Genomic DNA, 15,364 nt, shown 5'->3' with positions numbered 1-15,364 from the left:
TTGCATCGTCTGTATGGTTTATTATTTTCCAAGCATGTTCCAGAGGATTATTTGGGTTCGGAAAGATTTTTCACCACCTTTGGAATATTATTATGGTTTATTATGGTTTGGACAGCTGCAGGACCTTTGGCATATTTTTGTTTTTTTTTATTGTTTTTTCTTTTACTGTTAATGGCAGCCTGGGTTTTCTGGGACCTGTAGTGCACCAACTCAAAATAGTATCTTTATCAAATTAACCATTTTATTACCCTACACCCACGACCCAGGGGCGAGGGAAGAATCCTAATGCGTTCAGCACTGAACTGGGTACACCTAGGAAGGGTGCCCGCAGCTTTTTGTAGACACCATCTCCCTAGGGAATATAGCCCCATGCTGACCAGCCTGGGGCTGGTTGGCAGCATGGTAGGGGGACCCCATGCTGCAGGTTTCCCTGCTATAGTTCCACCAGCCCTGACTGGCATAGCCGATTGCCGGTTCTAGTAAAACCAGGGGATGCCATGCTTTTTGTCCCCCCCCATTTTGCTAGTATCAGCACTAGGCTGGCGGCACTAGGGTTAATCTCATTGTGGAGCACGCATTTTTTTTAACCCTTTGTGTGCCGGCGGCATGTGGGTCCAGCGGCTGTATTGCACACGCTTTTAGGTGTTTTGGGAGGGGGGATAGTTTTAATTTTTCTTACTGTTCTGATTTTTTTTTTCACACTGTTTTGTGCCACTGGCTACGCAGGCATTGATAATTAATGTCGCCATTATGATTTTCGGCATTGTCACTGTTGGCAGTCATGCTGTCAGCATTTTCTCACTGTCAGGCAAACAGAAATGTTAGCATTTACCCTGTCGGCATTTTCATGTCGGCAGGAAGAGTGTCAGCATTTCTTCCATCAGAAATTTGACCGCTATCATTCTACATAGCATGCTGAGTGTCACACATATCTTAAGACACATGCAACTCTGCATACCCCAGTAGTGGGTGTGTGTTTTGGATGCATTTTACATCTGCATTGTTTACGTAAAATATGTCCAACTTCACATTAGGCCCTATGTGTGATCAAGCTCTTTCTTTATCTTTAGAAACATGTACTGGTGGGATACTGAAACCACCATTATATATTTAGTTTTCTTTCTTTATTATTATTAATAGGACTAAATTAATATAGGACTCAGAACATACATTATAATCTGGTACTTATCTTGCAATAATCATGATGAAGAGTTGTTTCAATGTGATTTACCTTTTCTTAGAGGACACAAACTGCTGGAGCTTGATAATTCCGTTAATATATTGACTTATGTGGTGCTCAAAATTCTTAATTCCATAATGCGACTAATTTATGAATTTTTGGGAAAGCAAAACAAGAAAGACTAGTTCTGCTGCTTTAATCAAGTAATAGTAGAAGTACTTGGATATCATGACCATGTTTCATGTAACTTTTATATAAATAATCTAAACATTGTAGAACAGACATAACCAGTGTCCTCCACCTTCTATTAGACAAAAACAATCAAATGTCAAAGCCACTTTGTTTCATATTCAAGGATCAAACACCTCAATATGCCCTGGTTCACAATCAGCCAGTTTAACAACATCTAACATTCATGGACAAAACTCATGAAATACAGAAACAAGTCCCTAATCGATACGGTATAGATTGGATTAATCATTATATGCCAGCAGCAGATTTTAATAAATTCTGTCCATTAAATAGAATTATTACCATGAATTTAAAACATCATTTATTCAGTAGTAAAATGAAAAGAAACAGAGAACCTAACTGGATATAGTGACCAAGAGATAAGACATAGCTATTTATTATTAATTATTATTACCATTTATTTAGCTGATTCTTCGCATAATTATATTTTTCATCCACATCAGTTTCTGAGCGATTGTGATAAAACAATATTAGTTATCACATGACACATTGTTTCCATGACATCTATCACTAAAGAAGTGACAATTCTTAAGTGTATCTAAGCTATGACCTAGTTCATCTAGACTCCATTCTACATGGGTTGTTGACCACTAGGCGATGGATGGACAGCACAGTTTACCTTTGGCTGGGAAGCATGCCACCCTCAGCCTGGGGGACAGACATGCTGGATGTGTGACTGGAGAAACGTCTTCTACCAATGGCACTCAAGAGGTACGTATCCTGTTCACTTACCACACTGGGCATGCTCACAGAGTCATCTACAACAAGAGAGAAAGACTATATTTTAGATTATATACAACTATAACTAGTAAACATTTGTCATAAATGGTTGGTCTATGTACTCATTTATTTTGTCACCTTCTTGTACAGCAGAAAGTGTTCCAAGAATCAAGACTTTTCCTCCACCCAATAGCAGGACACGGAGATTGCAAGCAGTGGTAGACATTCTGATTTCAGAACTGTGCTCAGATGGCTTTACCATCAACTTCTTATAGACAGTTCAAGGCATGCAGCCCTTATGGTGGAAGAGATCTAACACTGATGTATCATACTTCAATGGAAAGTGCTACTAAGTAGCCCATAAATATCAGTAATTCATCTGTCTCTGAAAAGGGCGTTCTAAAATTTGTTTGTTTATTTACTAATCTTTACACATTAACATACACTTATGTGTATTTATACAATAATCACTCCGTACCCAATAAAGGGGACTGAAGGAAATTTACAAACAAGAGAGCTGGAAAGGTGAAAGGCAAAATAAGTGATTTGTCTGCATTTGGCTTAGGCTGGGTACACACTACAGGTTTTTCAGCTGATTATTGGGCCAATCACATGATGAACAACCGCTAGGCCCGATATTGCATTAGTGTGTATGCTCCAATGATGAACGATTATCGTTCCATTGAGTCACTCAGACATATTATCACAGGGAGAGCACTGCCTTGAATAATGGAGCTATGAACTAGCAAAAAGCTATTTTGGAGGGAGAAGGTAAACATTGCAAACAAATGATTAGTAACTGGGCAAATATTTAAAACTTTTAGAAATTCAAACTTGAAGTTCAACATACTTCTATATAAATATATAAATGCAGTCCTTTACTCTTTAGGAAGATTGTTCTCTACAATAGTGAAAGCTTATTAGGAAGTGAATTTGCACTGGATACATTCAACAAAGTGCATAGACAGAGCCTCTAATGCAATTGCCTTCTTTTTGGAACCCCCCCCATAAAGTTGCAGGTAGCTGCTTTTCCATGTAGGGAGAAAAAAAGTCACCCTATCCATCATACCCCTCACCAGAGCCCCGACGGCTGCCCCATGGGGACCAATTCACTTTTTCCTGTGCTACTATGAAAGCAGAGTTCCCCATTCAGGATGCACTTCCAGTGCTCCAATAAGGGGAAGGAGCACTTCAATGAATATGTAAAAGGTAACCATTAATAAAATTAATACGGTCTGCAAGGGTGGTAAGAAGAGGCTCATGACATATGAAGTGCGATTTGCAAATTAGTAACGCAGTGGTCTAGTGTACCTAATGCCAGGGGCACCGAGAGGGGGGTGGGGCGGGTACAAATTACCGGGGCCCGGCCAGTCTGGGGGGCCCCCGCAGTCAGGTAATATTTTTTTTAAAATTTTTCTTTTGGGAGAGAGGGGGCTATTGTTGATGCAGCGAGCTGAGATGTCAGCAACTCCCAGTCCCCGGACAGTGTGTGACATCATCACACACTGTCCCAGCAGCCGGCAGAGCAAGGAGGAGGAGCTCCATCCCTAACACAGCACAGCTTAGGCAAGTATGCTGTGTCAGCGGGTCTCATGTTGTGTCTGGGGGGGAGGTTAGGCTGTGTCTGTGGGGACTTATGCTGTTTCTGGGGGGGACTTGCGCTGTGTCATGGAGGACTTAGGCTGTGTTGGGGGGGGTTAGGCTGTATCTGGGTGGACTTTGGCTGTGTTTTGGGGGTTATGCTGTGTCAGGGGGGACTTAGGCTGTGTCTGGGAGTGTCTTATGATGTGTCTGGGGGTCTTATGCTGTATCTGGGGGGACCTAGGCTGTGTGTGTCTGGGCGGGGACTTAGGCTGTGTCAGGGGCGGCTAAAAATTAAGAGGTGCACACACACACACACACACACACACACACACACATATATATATATATATATATATATATATGTATATGTATAGATGGGCCACTTTTTGTTCATTGTTCTGTATGGTTTCACCCTGTATAGTCTACTGTTAGTACTGTGTACGGCGCTGCGGATACCTTGTGGCGCCTAACAAATAAATGATAGTAATAATAATAATAGAAGATATGTATATATATATATAAATATATATATATAAATATATATATATATATATATATATATATATATATATATATACACACACACACACACATATATATATATATATATATATATATATATATATATATATATATATATATTTATATTTATATTTATTGAGGGTGGAGATCCCTGCTGTAATTGCCGGCAATGTGCACAGCGCAATGTCCGTGTGCCACATCGTTGGCAATTGAATCTCCCCCATGTTACTTTATGAACACATAGTTTGGAGTTCAACATTTTATATAATTTTCTCTCATCATTATTGAGATTTATGTTTAAGGGTTTTTAAGCGGCTCTTAATTTTTATAGTGTATTTATCTTTCTATGGGGTTGCAGAGCTCCTAGAGGCAGCTGTTTCTCTTATACAGTTACACTTGTGTTTCATTATTACAAACATATAGATATCTATGATTATTGTGATCACACATATTTGGTTGTTATATAATTATATACAGCGTGATCTGTGTTGTGTACTGTGTTCACTAATTACCTATACCTATACATTTTCCAAAAAGGGTCCCAACATTCTAGGATCCAGACAAGAATCCTGTACCAGATTGTGAAAGCTACAATAACAGGTAGGTGAGAGCAATACCATTTTAATACATAATGGGGGGAATTAAATTGCCGGCGATGTGGAGTGCAGACATCGTGCCGCACACATTGGCGGCAATTACAGTAGAAATTTCTGTCAAAAGCTCCACTGCAAAGTGTCTCACGGACGATCCAGAGACACATTGCGGCTAATTGAATTCCCCCCATAATGTCATGTGTAAAGAGGCGCAGCCACAACCCATGTTGGCCACACCCCCATCACTATATTACCATGCCCCCTTTCGACATCGTGCCACTGCGCGGCATCGAGCATCGCTTCTCCTGCTGTGTGTGGAGGAAGGCCCAGAAAGTTGCTGTACCTGGGCCCCAAATTCCTCTTGACGGCCCTGCCTATCGCTGCCATGGTTTGCTTACTACAAGAGTATTAGATGCTTTGTTTATGTATGAGGCATGTAGGGGTTGTATTCCAGTAGAACTGTTCATGTTTGCTATGTAAACCCAAAGTTGCCAACTTCCGGACTTGTTTCCGGGAGAGGGGGCGAGACTGGAGGGCGGGAGGGGGAAAACATAATTTGCGTAGCGGGGGGCGGGGCCAAAATGACGCGATTGGCCTCGTCCCGCCCCCTCCCGCCCTCCAAAATGACGTGATTCACAGAGAATCGCGTCAAATGACGCGATTCTCAGTGAAATCCGGGATGCGGGAGAAATGCCATCTCCCCCAGGAGCCCGGGAGACTGACTCGAATTTCGGGAGTCTCCCGGACTTTTCGGGAGAGTTGGCAACTATGTGTAAACCCAGATCATAATGGAAATAGCAGCATTTACCACTATGTATGTGTCACCTTCTGAAGATACTGTACATAGATGAACAGAGCCTAGGTGGTAGGTTGACCTAGATTGCATGCTGTATGATGTATACATGTTTTTTATGAGAAAAAGTGGAAATTGTTCTTCTTTTGATAAGCAGGGGTTTTAAGGCTCATCTACAAAGCTGCAAAAGTGCAGACGCACAACACATGCATTGTTCAACCTTGTGCATACTATACGCGCACGCCCAGTTTATGTTTTTAAGATGTGAATCCAAACAGTCACTGCAAAGTCCTGGCTACTTTCAGTTTGTGACCATCCCCTTAATGGTTTACAACTTTTACATTTTTATCCTAAAACACTGATCAGTACATATTTATATTTAACTTACAGTAACATTGGGATGTTTTTATTTTATATTTTAATGTTTTTATTTTATTGGCATCGGTATAAATGCACTTTTACCTGGGAGGTGCAAAATATTGTCTGTTCTCTCCCAACTATGAGGACATGTAAATTTGTAGTATTTTTGAGCAGGTATAAAAGCTCTGCAGACACTCGCTACACCAGGAACACCTCCGAAATACACATTCTATATAACCACACTTATAGTTCACTTAAATAGATTTTTTACACAATGTGTAATTTTGTGCTTTTGGCTGCAATATGAGGTGCATAATTGACCACATTCAATAGTTTACAATAGTGTATATTTTTTCTACTACATGCTACTGTGGAAATACTTGCTTCAGTGGGCATGGCTGCCAGGGCATGCTGGTGTTTGTAGTTAACCAAGCTTGCACATGCTCTTTCAGCTATTGGCATGATGGAGCTTGCATTGTCACAGGTGTCAGTACACCCAAGCAGCCAATGATGGGACTTATTAGAATTTAATCTATTTTTGACTTTTTACTATTACTGTGGCACCCACTTCCTTAGGTTGTGCCAGGGAGCACCCTAGTGCTATTTGGCACAGGATTGATTGGCACAGAGAAGGAGATACATGTTTTTGTGGGTCCTATTGCCTAAGGATTTCAGCCCCAAGCTGAACGGACTGGTTCACATTATGACAAGGGTACCCCACACTAAGGGTCTGCCTGTTATAATGTGACCAGCCAGCCCAGCCTGGCGGTGCCTGGTCCTTCTTCTACTCTGGGGCACACCATGCTCAGTTTCCCCATGCTTTAGTGGTAACCATCCCTGTCTATAGCACTCGTGCTGGATATACATTTTTTGAGGGAGGTACAGTTTTATTTTCTATTTATTGCTATCTTGCTATAAAGCTATTTGATACTTTTTTTTGATACTAAGAATGTCGTATATCATATATAATTTGGTATTTCAGTGTATGAGAAGAACTATTAGAATATGACTGTTTGACTGATTTCTTAGACAGCTCTACTACTTACTGTCTTCCTCCTCCTCATCAGTGCGACTGAGTGTGTCCTGCGAGGCCTGCTGAGAGTGCTCACTGTCCTGTTCCCAGACAGTCCCGGTGCCCGTGTTGGAGCGAGACATTGTAGCCAAACTTAAGCGGTATGCAGAGGTGGAGGTGCCAACTGTGCTGATGGACGTCTTCCCTTGATATGCTACAACACAGATGCCATTTATGTAATCGCAAATATAGGTATATATAAAAAGTAAACATTTTTAGCATATAATAATAGAGAATAGCAACAAGTGTACAGTCTGTCATAGGTAATTATTTTCCACTGCAACTTTAGGAAAGCATAATGCAGGTTTAAAATAATGGGGGTGAGGTGAGGGAATGATTACAATAACTATAAATAGAATTTCCACCATTGATTTAAAAGCTAAAAGGTTATTACATTATTATTTTAATATAGTAAAAGTTTAAAACACTTTCCATATTTAACACGGTCAGTGTGATAACATTTGCAAAAAACTATGTTGGACAGACATATGACCTTTATTTCATAATCCATATGCCTTATTTTTTAATTGTTTAAAGTCTAATCTAATCTACTCACAGGCAAGTGCAGTGTTTTGACACAGGGCATTTCAACATTAATTTTCACCTACACATTAATTATATGTATACAATCTACAGATACAGCGAACATTAAATATATGTCCTGTTCTGGAAAGGGTCCACTGATGCACAAAAAGGAGTCAGTGAAATGAAAGTAAAATCTGGCTGCTTTACCCCTCTTTCCGAGCATCTGGCTCATTGCAGCCTTTTAGTGCAATTGGTGGATGACCACACACATGGGGCATCCGTAGTCATCTTCCAATCTTATTCTCCACCATGCCCAAATAAGATCCTATATAATTTGATTCATTATTGTTATAGTTTATGAGACACACGCACTTCAGTTTTGGGACAATTGCATATTGGCTGTAATATTGCAGTGTGTGTGGGCACCTATAGAATGATCAAGAGGGCAATTATGAGAACCTGTTATCCCTTCCTGTGCTTCCCTATGCTAATCTAACCTTGAAATATTACAATAAAAACTAACAAAATTGACATTTATAAAGAGCTGACATTTTATATACCAATTTTAATGCAACTTATTTGAGTAATGAGAGCCCAACAGTGTAAACATTTTCAACAATTCTATTGTCAATATTTAGAGTTTTTACTGGTCCATCAAGAATCAATGCACCCTAACCTAGACATTATGCAAACAAACATATTCCTTTCCATTTCCTTTTGCACTGTCAACACCTCTTCTTGGTTGGCTCAGATCAGACAGACAAAAGAAGCACAAAGTACAAATAATGAAACAGAATTCTAACTTTCTTTTGATCATATCTTTTGATCATGCCTAGCCTGTATGGTAAATACTGTCTTCTTCAGAGACAGGTCTTACCTGACCCACTGTGTACAGCTTCCTTAAGGATCTTCAACTCACTATTGAACTCATTTATGAGGGAGCTCTTGCAAAGGGGTCGTGGGATAAAGCGCCGCTCCAGCTGGTCTGCTATGTGCTGTCGTGCACTCAGCTCATCTTGAGTCTCTGCTGGCTGCGCCAATAACTGGGGTAAAATGAGAGGTAAAATGTGCTGTGCATGTTACATATAAAATATAATCTACCATGCTGACTGCATATGGACCATTCCAGTCTCTCGTCCTGATTGTCTATTGCCTGGGTCTCTTTAGCTGGCTAAAATGGACAGATCCAACTATTTGGCTCTGGCAGAGTAACAGGATCACATGGGGAGCTGTTAGTTTGTTGGTCATCTGCTGACCACATTATCCAGTCAAATTTATTGTATATACAGACAGGAGATGGTGGAAGGAGGGGCTGTTCTGCATTGACCATGTGGACATAGGGTGGATGATCTGCATGATACATGTGGATAGAGAGGTTCTTGTTCTGCATTGTATATATAAACAGAAGGGGGCTCTGCTTTGTATAGGCAGACACAATGGACTATGCATTGCAAAAGCCACACCAGGCAAAGCACATCACTTTTTCATTGACTATGTTTAGGCTTCCTAAAATTATAGATATTTTTAATTTTGTTAGGTTGAAATATCTGGAGCAGGGCCTTCCCCATTCTAAACCTCTGCCTTAGGCCCCATCTTGTCTAAAACCATTCCTATTGTTCAGCCTTATCGGCCTGTGCATAGAAAGCTTAATATTGATGTCAGCAAAAGGGCAGTTCTCAGGTAAATTACACTCTACAGATTAAGTTCTATTGGTCATGTACATTACATATGATTTTGAATTTGGGAAATGAACTAACCTTGCATTGGATGAAAGGTCTTAAGAGTACAAATATTGGGATCCGCGTTCTTACGATGAAATCTAGGAAGTCCCACAGAGCCAATCCTCCAACCTTCCTCAGAGCCATCTCTTTGACCTGAAGACTAAGCTGATACCATTCACATCCCAGCTGCCTTTCAAAGCAGACCAGAATAACCTTTAGAGCTGGAAAGTAATGACAGACTGAAGGTGAGAATGTATAACTGTTAATAATATAATCCCATAAGTGATTCTGATTAGGTATACTGCTGTAAATCACTCCACACATCAAGGTCCTTGTGCTGACTTGTCTTGGTGTCTTCTCCTTTCAAACATTGCCACAATGTTTATCACTCAGAACATCACCAAACCCCTTATCCATGCTCTCATTATCACGCTCCTTAACTACTGCAGCCTCTGTTATCTGGCCTTCTCCACACCCATTTTCCCTCAAGTCCTCCATGCTAAACGCTGGGGTGAGACTGGCTCCCCATCACCTCCAGATTTCAATTCAAGATACGGAGCCCTCAACGACTCCTTCCCATTATACATTTCTGACCTCATCACCAGATAGACTCCCTCTTGTCATCTTCCATCTGCCTCCGACCTATGCTTCTCCTCCTTTCTGGTAATCACCTCTGATGCCCACCTCCAAGACTTCTCCCTAGCTGCTCTCCACTTACGGAACTCTCATCCACCCCCCCTGATTAGACTCTCACCCAATATTCCAACTTTCAAGCTCTATCCCAAAACCAACACTTCACTATAACCTATCCTGCTCCCAACTGATACTAATCATTCTCCATGCAACCTTTGCATGTCCATGCCCAAGTTCCACAAGTTACTAATGTCTCAGTATTGCCACCTCCCTCTGGACTGTAAGCTCTCACAAGCAGGGCCATCTCCACCCTCTTTCTCATGTCAGCACCTAAATTGTCACCCTTGTATGTACTGTTTTCATGTCAGATTTCCATTTTGTATGATTTTCCAATCTGACTGTCTGGTGCTGTGGAGTTTTATGGTACCTTACAAATAATCTATGATGATGATCTGTATAAACCGTGAGTTCTAATGTCATCACTACAGTGCTTATTAGGAAAACTTGTGTATTACAAGGAATAATTCATCCCCTGCTGCAAATTATTACTGATATTAGACATTACCTCAGATATTTGTGTAACCTTTATAAAAGCATTTGGCCTACAGTCATATAATTTACATTATGGAGTGCATTATTACATATATCATATAGTCAATAATACCCACAATAATATAATATAGTTTACAAACCTTAGGACCATCCCATCGATTAATTAAACCTTTAGATTTTTTCCCTAAAATACTGCTTGGTCCATCCTCATTTAGGTCTTACCTTGGAGTTCTGTGTTTTGCAATAAAGATACTCAGCCTTATGCCTTTATGTGGGGACATAACTCCTGGATTACTTCCAATATCCTGATATTCTACAGCACAGAATAGATTGTTTCCTATATAACGAATCACTTTACCTGCTATAAGTTACCAGTGACCCTTCTCAGAGGCTGTGTACATGGATATGCAGGTTAAGGAAAGAGTAGATTTAAACAGATATAACTTGCACAGTATTACCAGATTGTCTTTGTTCCCTAAACAGTAGACCCTCACCAAGATAAGCTGCTTGGCTGGTGGAGTCGGCAAGTCCTTCTCTGCGTAGATCTTTCCCAGTATCCCCAGGAGTGGAACAGTGAGCAGGTGAACTTTCCAGCATAAAGTTTTTGCTGCGAGAGGTGCTGATGATACGTGGGGGCAGCAGAATGTTTATCACAGTCTGCAACAGCAAGAATACTTCAGGTTGCTCCAGCCAGGGACTATCTGAGTGATGCAAGATAGGAGAAATTGATCAGATGAACATAGCGAGCACTTGAACAACAGATGGATGCAAAGTGTTAGCGAACTGGAGTTTCTCATAAACAAAGTTTTTTAATTAATTTCTCAGTCTGGTACTGGTTCATTTATGTTGTTTTATTTGCTTGGCAAGCTCTTTAAAATAAACTAAATAAAAAATGCATTATATGAATGCAGACCTTTCTCGCTGTGAAAGACTATGCACATGAATTACTTTATTCATTGTGTGCCACACAATTCAAACCTTTGCTTCCCGATCCAACTGTCAACACAAATGGAATGAGCAGGTTGAGCAGCATCCCCTCTCTCCTCTCCAGATTAGTGAATGGTGAGATCACATGGCTCAGTGGAAAGTCCTCCTTTAATGCCTACATGGCAAAGCAGATTCATGTACACAAAATATATTCCAATTTATTCAACCTTATTGGGTTTATGCAGTTATATCTAAAAACTAAGGTTTGCAAGATGGCGAAATAAAAAATAATTGCTGTACTAACCTGTATTTGAAGTGCCACCAGCCTGACGACAGCTGTGCTAAAGGGCAAAGGAGGGGAGAGGTATGGGCTGAGGTGGAGTAGAGGCAATCCATCTGCAACACTAGAGGGCCCTACTACACCCATTACCTGCAATTCAAATACCGTAAGATCAAGTAAGTAAGTCACATAAACACCTTTGTACAGAGGACAGAAGACAATTAAAGACCTCCGAAAACAAGACAAGATAAATCTTGTTACTTCTGCACATATGGCTCCATGTAGCATGCAGGATTAAGCACAGACGTGGGAGTCAGACAGTGACCTGAAGACAGAGCAATAACCTCCCATGGTTCATGCTTACTCACCAGATTTACACAAACATTGATCAGAGACCTAAGGTGAGGCAGGAAGGATATGATTGGCTGCCTCTGAAGTGTCAAACAAACCCCTTCTATCAAATTGCTGGCAGGCTCCCACTCAACCTGTCGCCTGCAATACAACAGGAGATGGGGTTAGAGAAAGGGGAAAAATAAAAAGCAAATGATGGAACTATAAGGGAGATCCAGTTCATCAATGCACACTCATCTTCCTTGCAGCCAACTACAACTACAACTATTACATTTTATTTAACGGGATATCAAAAATTAAGTTTCATGGTAATGAAAATTACATCAAAAGACACCTGTTAAATAAGCTTTGACTTGTGCTGTATACAACTCATCGGAGAGGAGATATTTTGTTTTCAAGACAAACATTTTAAGTGGCTGTACATATACATATATATATATATATATATATATATATATATATATATAGTTGAAGTTTGATAATTGGACAGAGGTGGTAATTAATAACTTCTGTACACTACAATCAGTTGCAATGCAATTAAAACGCAACGTAATTTGCTGGCGCTAAATAAATAAATGTTGATAATGATGATGAATTATTACTGTAGCAACATTTTAATAAGTTTAACATATTTCTATCATTTAATATAAAATACAAGATTTATCGACCTATGAATGTGGACCTTAATACTGTAACTCTGTATCTTTGTGATGTCATTGCTTTTTACAACTGTATAGTGTGTATATTGTTCACCTCTGGCTTTGGAAACCAGAATGTTCTGATAGAAGCTTGTTTTAGTTCTAACAGCACAAGCGTATATATGCCAAACTGTGCCTTGTAATATTTTGCCAATAAAACTCTTGCACTTTGAAATTGCAGCGATCGCATCAGATATATATATATTTTGGGTTAAAATGAAATGTGTACTTAAACTAACTTCCCTTTACAAGAGTTTATGACCACAAAGATATCTATGTAATAGTTTCCGTGCCTTTTTATCTTTACAGAATCTTGCTAAAGGTTTATAGCGGATCAAGCAGTAAACTTGCTGCCCTTTCTGCTCTACCCACATTATTGCAAGAGTATTATATTATATTACATAATTAAATTCTCTTTCTAATTTCACATAGGAAATTGCACAGAGATATGCAATTAATTCAAGTACACAATTATAGAGATGTTAATAAAATCAACACCCTTCCTTCTTTTTCACATCATGAAAATGCTGCATAAAGCTCAAGTAGGTTATGAGAAATGCTTGTACACATTAATAGATTTCATATTATTTCTCTCAACTGAAATAGCATGGCTAATTAATGCATGTTGGCCTCCTAAATACCTAGAGGATTTCTCCTCTAACACAGCAAAATTATTGTATTGTATTGTACAAGCAATAAATCTACATACTCTGCTCTGCGCTTCTACCCCAGTGATCCCGGTTGACTTCCAGTACTAGAGCCATTTTGCAGAACAACAATCCCAATTTCAGTGGTACTTGTTCAAATGCTTTCTGGTAATTGATAGTGAAACTGAGAAGGCTGATATTTAAGCTAGAGCATAGTAGGCCAGTGGATGTAGTAAGGAAAGACTGCAGGGATAAGTCTTTAAAATGCAGGGGGACTGGGTAGTATGTATTTACTTTTTATTAATATTTTATAAAACATTTATTGACATAAAAAAATTATAATGCAAAATATAATAAATAATCAATTCATCATTCAAATGCTGAAAGTTCTAAATATATCGGCAAACTCAACAATATTTCGTCCAGTCAGTGTAGAAAAACAGTGATACTGTGCAAAAGTTCAGAATAATGTAAATACTGACAATTTTTCAATAACTTCTCATAGGATTAGTAAAGTAATGACAAACTCTTTGGGCCTGATGATAAGCTGAACGTACACCCATTTGTGTAGCATAAGATCCGCAAATTTCTACTAGGCATGCTCTCAAAACAAGCCACATGCATATGCGCATATGTAGATTTGCTTGCATCTGACACTTGCGTGTGCTTGCGACTGGAGGGTTGGGACGGGGGAGGAAGGGTGGCCTTACTTAGTACAGTAAGGGTGTGTTCGTGTATATGCGCTAGTCAGCAACTGTATCAACTGTTGGTGTCTGCAGGCTGGTGCAAATACAAGCTGATCATGATAACGATCGCCAGCACTAGCTAGCCGCTTCTGATTGGCTGATTGCGGACTCACCTCTGCAGCTATGTGCTTTCTTTATTGATAGTGTATATATTATTGATTTTGTGGGTGTATTTTAAAAAAAATTCTTCTGCTACTTTCATTCGCATGAGAGAAATATTATATAGGCTGTATTATAGACTGTTTATCATTTGAATCAAACTGAATAGCAAATAAGTTTTTCTCTATCAAAACAAAATTTTCTTGTGCTTACGAACTGGTTGGCTGTAATTGTATTGCCGTGTAAGTACGTTTGACGTAAACCTGGCACATATGCTACTGGTGCAGTCTCAGCATATGGGTGTAAAAACGCTATTTTAGCGTGCAGCTTTTTTTGTGTGTAAATTATTTCCAATTTGCATACAGGGACCAGGCCTTTATGTTGACATTTGTGCTTTGTTAAATAATTGTGGAGTACTGTAACTGTTTATCTTTGTGATGTCACTGCTTTTTACAACTGTACAGTGTATAAATTGTTCACCCCTGGTTTTGGAAACCAGAGCCTTCTGATAGAAGCTTGTGTTGGTGCCAACTGTTAGGATCGCAGCTACTGATAAACTTTAAGAACCAAGCTAGTAGATGTCTACACCTATAGCAGCCACCTTTCCCATAGAACTGTACACTTTGGCCGGTACTCGGATGCCCCCAGGACTTATTTCTATGGTAGTAGAGGCTTCCCAGGATAACTACGGTGAAGGATAAGGTAACTGGAGTCGGAGGCCGGGGCCAGACCTGGGCGGCGGAACCGTGGCCAGGAGAAGGGTCAGAATAGAGGCCAAAGGTCAGTGCTGGCAGCAATAAAGCAGGTCCAAAATTCAAGCAATGGTCAGGGTCACAGGCAAAGAGGCATTATCCAAAATCCAGGTAAAGGGTCAGGGCAACAGGCAATCAGGCAAAGTCCAAGAGTTCAGGCAAGGTCACAACGAAGAATCAATCAGGGCCGTTGACATAGTGACGTCCCAGTCATCATGAGGATGTCCGGGACGCAAGCAAGGGGCAGAAGCGAGTCGCAGCGGTTCGGCACTGCCGCGGCTCGTGACACAAACAGCGCAAGTGTATGCATACCAAACTTTGCTTGTAATATTTTTATGTGCAGCTTTTATTGTGTGT

General features: G+C 40.0%; 1 protein-coding gene across 28 annotated transcripts in view; it reads right to left on the bottom strand.

Annotated features, from left to right (window-relative positions):
- Positions 1–15,364, bottom strand: part of UNC80 (unc-80 subunit of NALCN channel complex) — a 157,723-nt gene that overhangs the window by 33,818 nt on the left and 108,541 nt on the right. For 26 of the 28 annotated variants that reach the window (XM_075180285.1, XM_075180288.1, XM_075180290.1 and 23 more), the window contains 8 exons: positions 12,083–12,206; positions 11,739–11,864; positions 11,486–11,609; positions 11,002–11,208; positions 9,359–9,543; positions 8,479–8,644; positions 7,051–7,230; positions 2,052–2,190 (listed from right to left, as the gene is read on the bottom strand). In XM_075180285.1, coding sequence (XP_075036386.1) covers positions 2,052–2,190; positions 7,051–7,230; positions 8,479–8,644; positions 9,359–9,543; positions 11,002–11,208; positions 11,486–11,609; positions 11,739–11,864; positions 12,083–12,206 — 1,251 coding nt within the window. The remainder of the gene's footprint in view (positions 1–2,051; positions 2,191–7,050; positions 7,231–8,478; positions 8,645–9,358; positions 9,544–11,001; positions 11,209–11,485; positions 11,610–11,738; positions 11,865–12,082; positions 12,207–15,364) is intronic. The other 2 variants (XM_075180305.1, XM_075180307.1) reach the window with 1 other exon arrangement.

This window comes from Mixophyes fleayi, chromosome 7 (assembly GCF_038048845.1).
Source record: "Mixophyes fleayi isolate aMixFle1 chromosome 7, aMixFle1.hap1, whole genome shotgun sequence".
In the NCBI taxonomy this organism is placed as follows: Eukaryota; Metazoa; Chordata; class Amphibia; order Anura; family Limnodynastidae; genus Mixophyes; species Mixophyes fleayi.
This window is presented reverse-complemented; position numbering and strand designations above follow the sequence as displayed.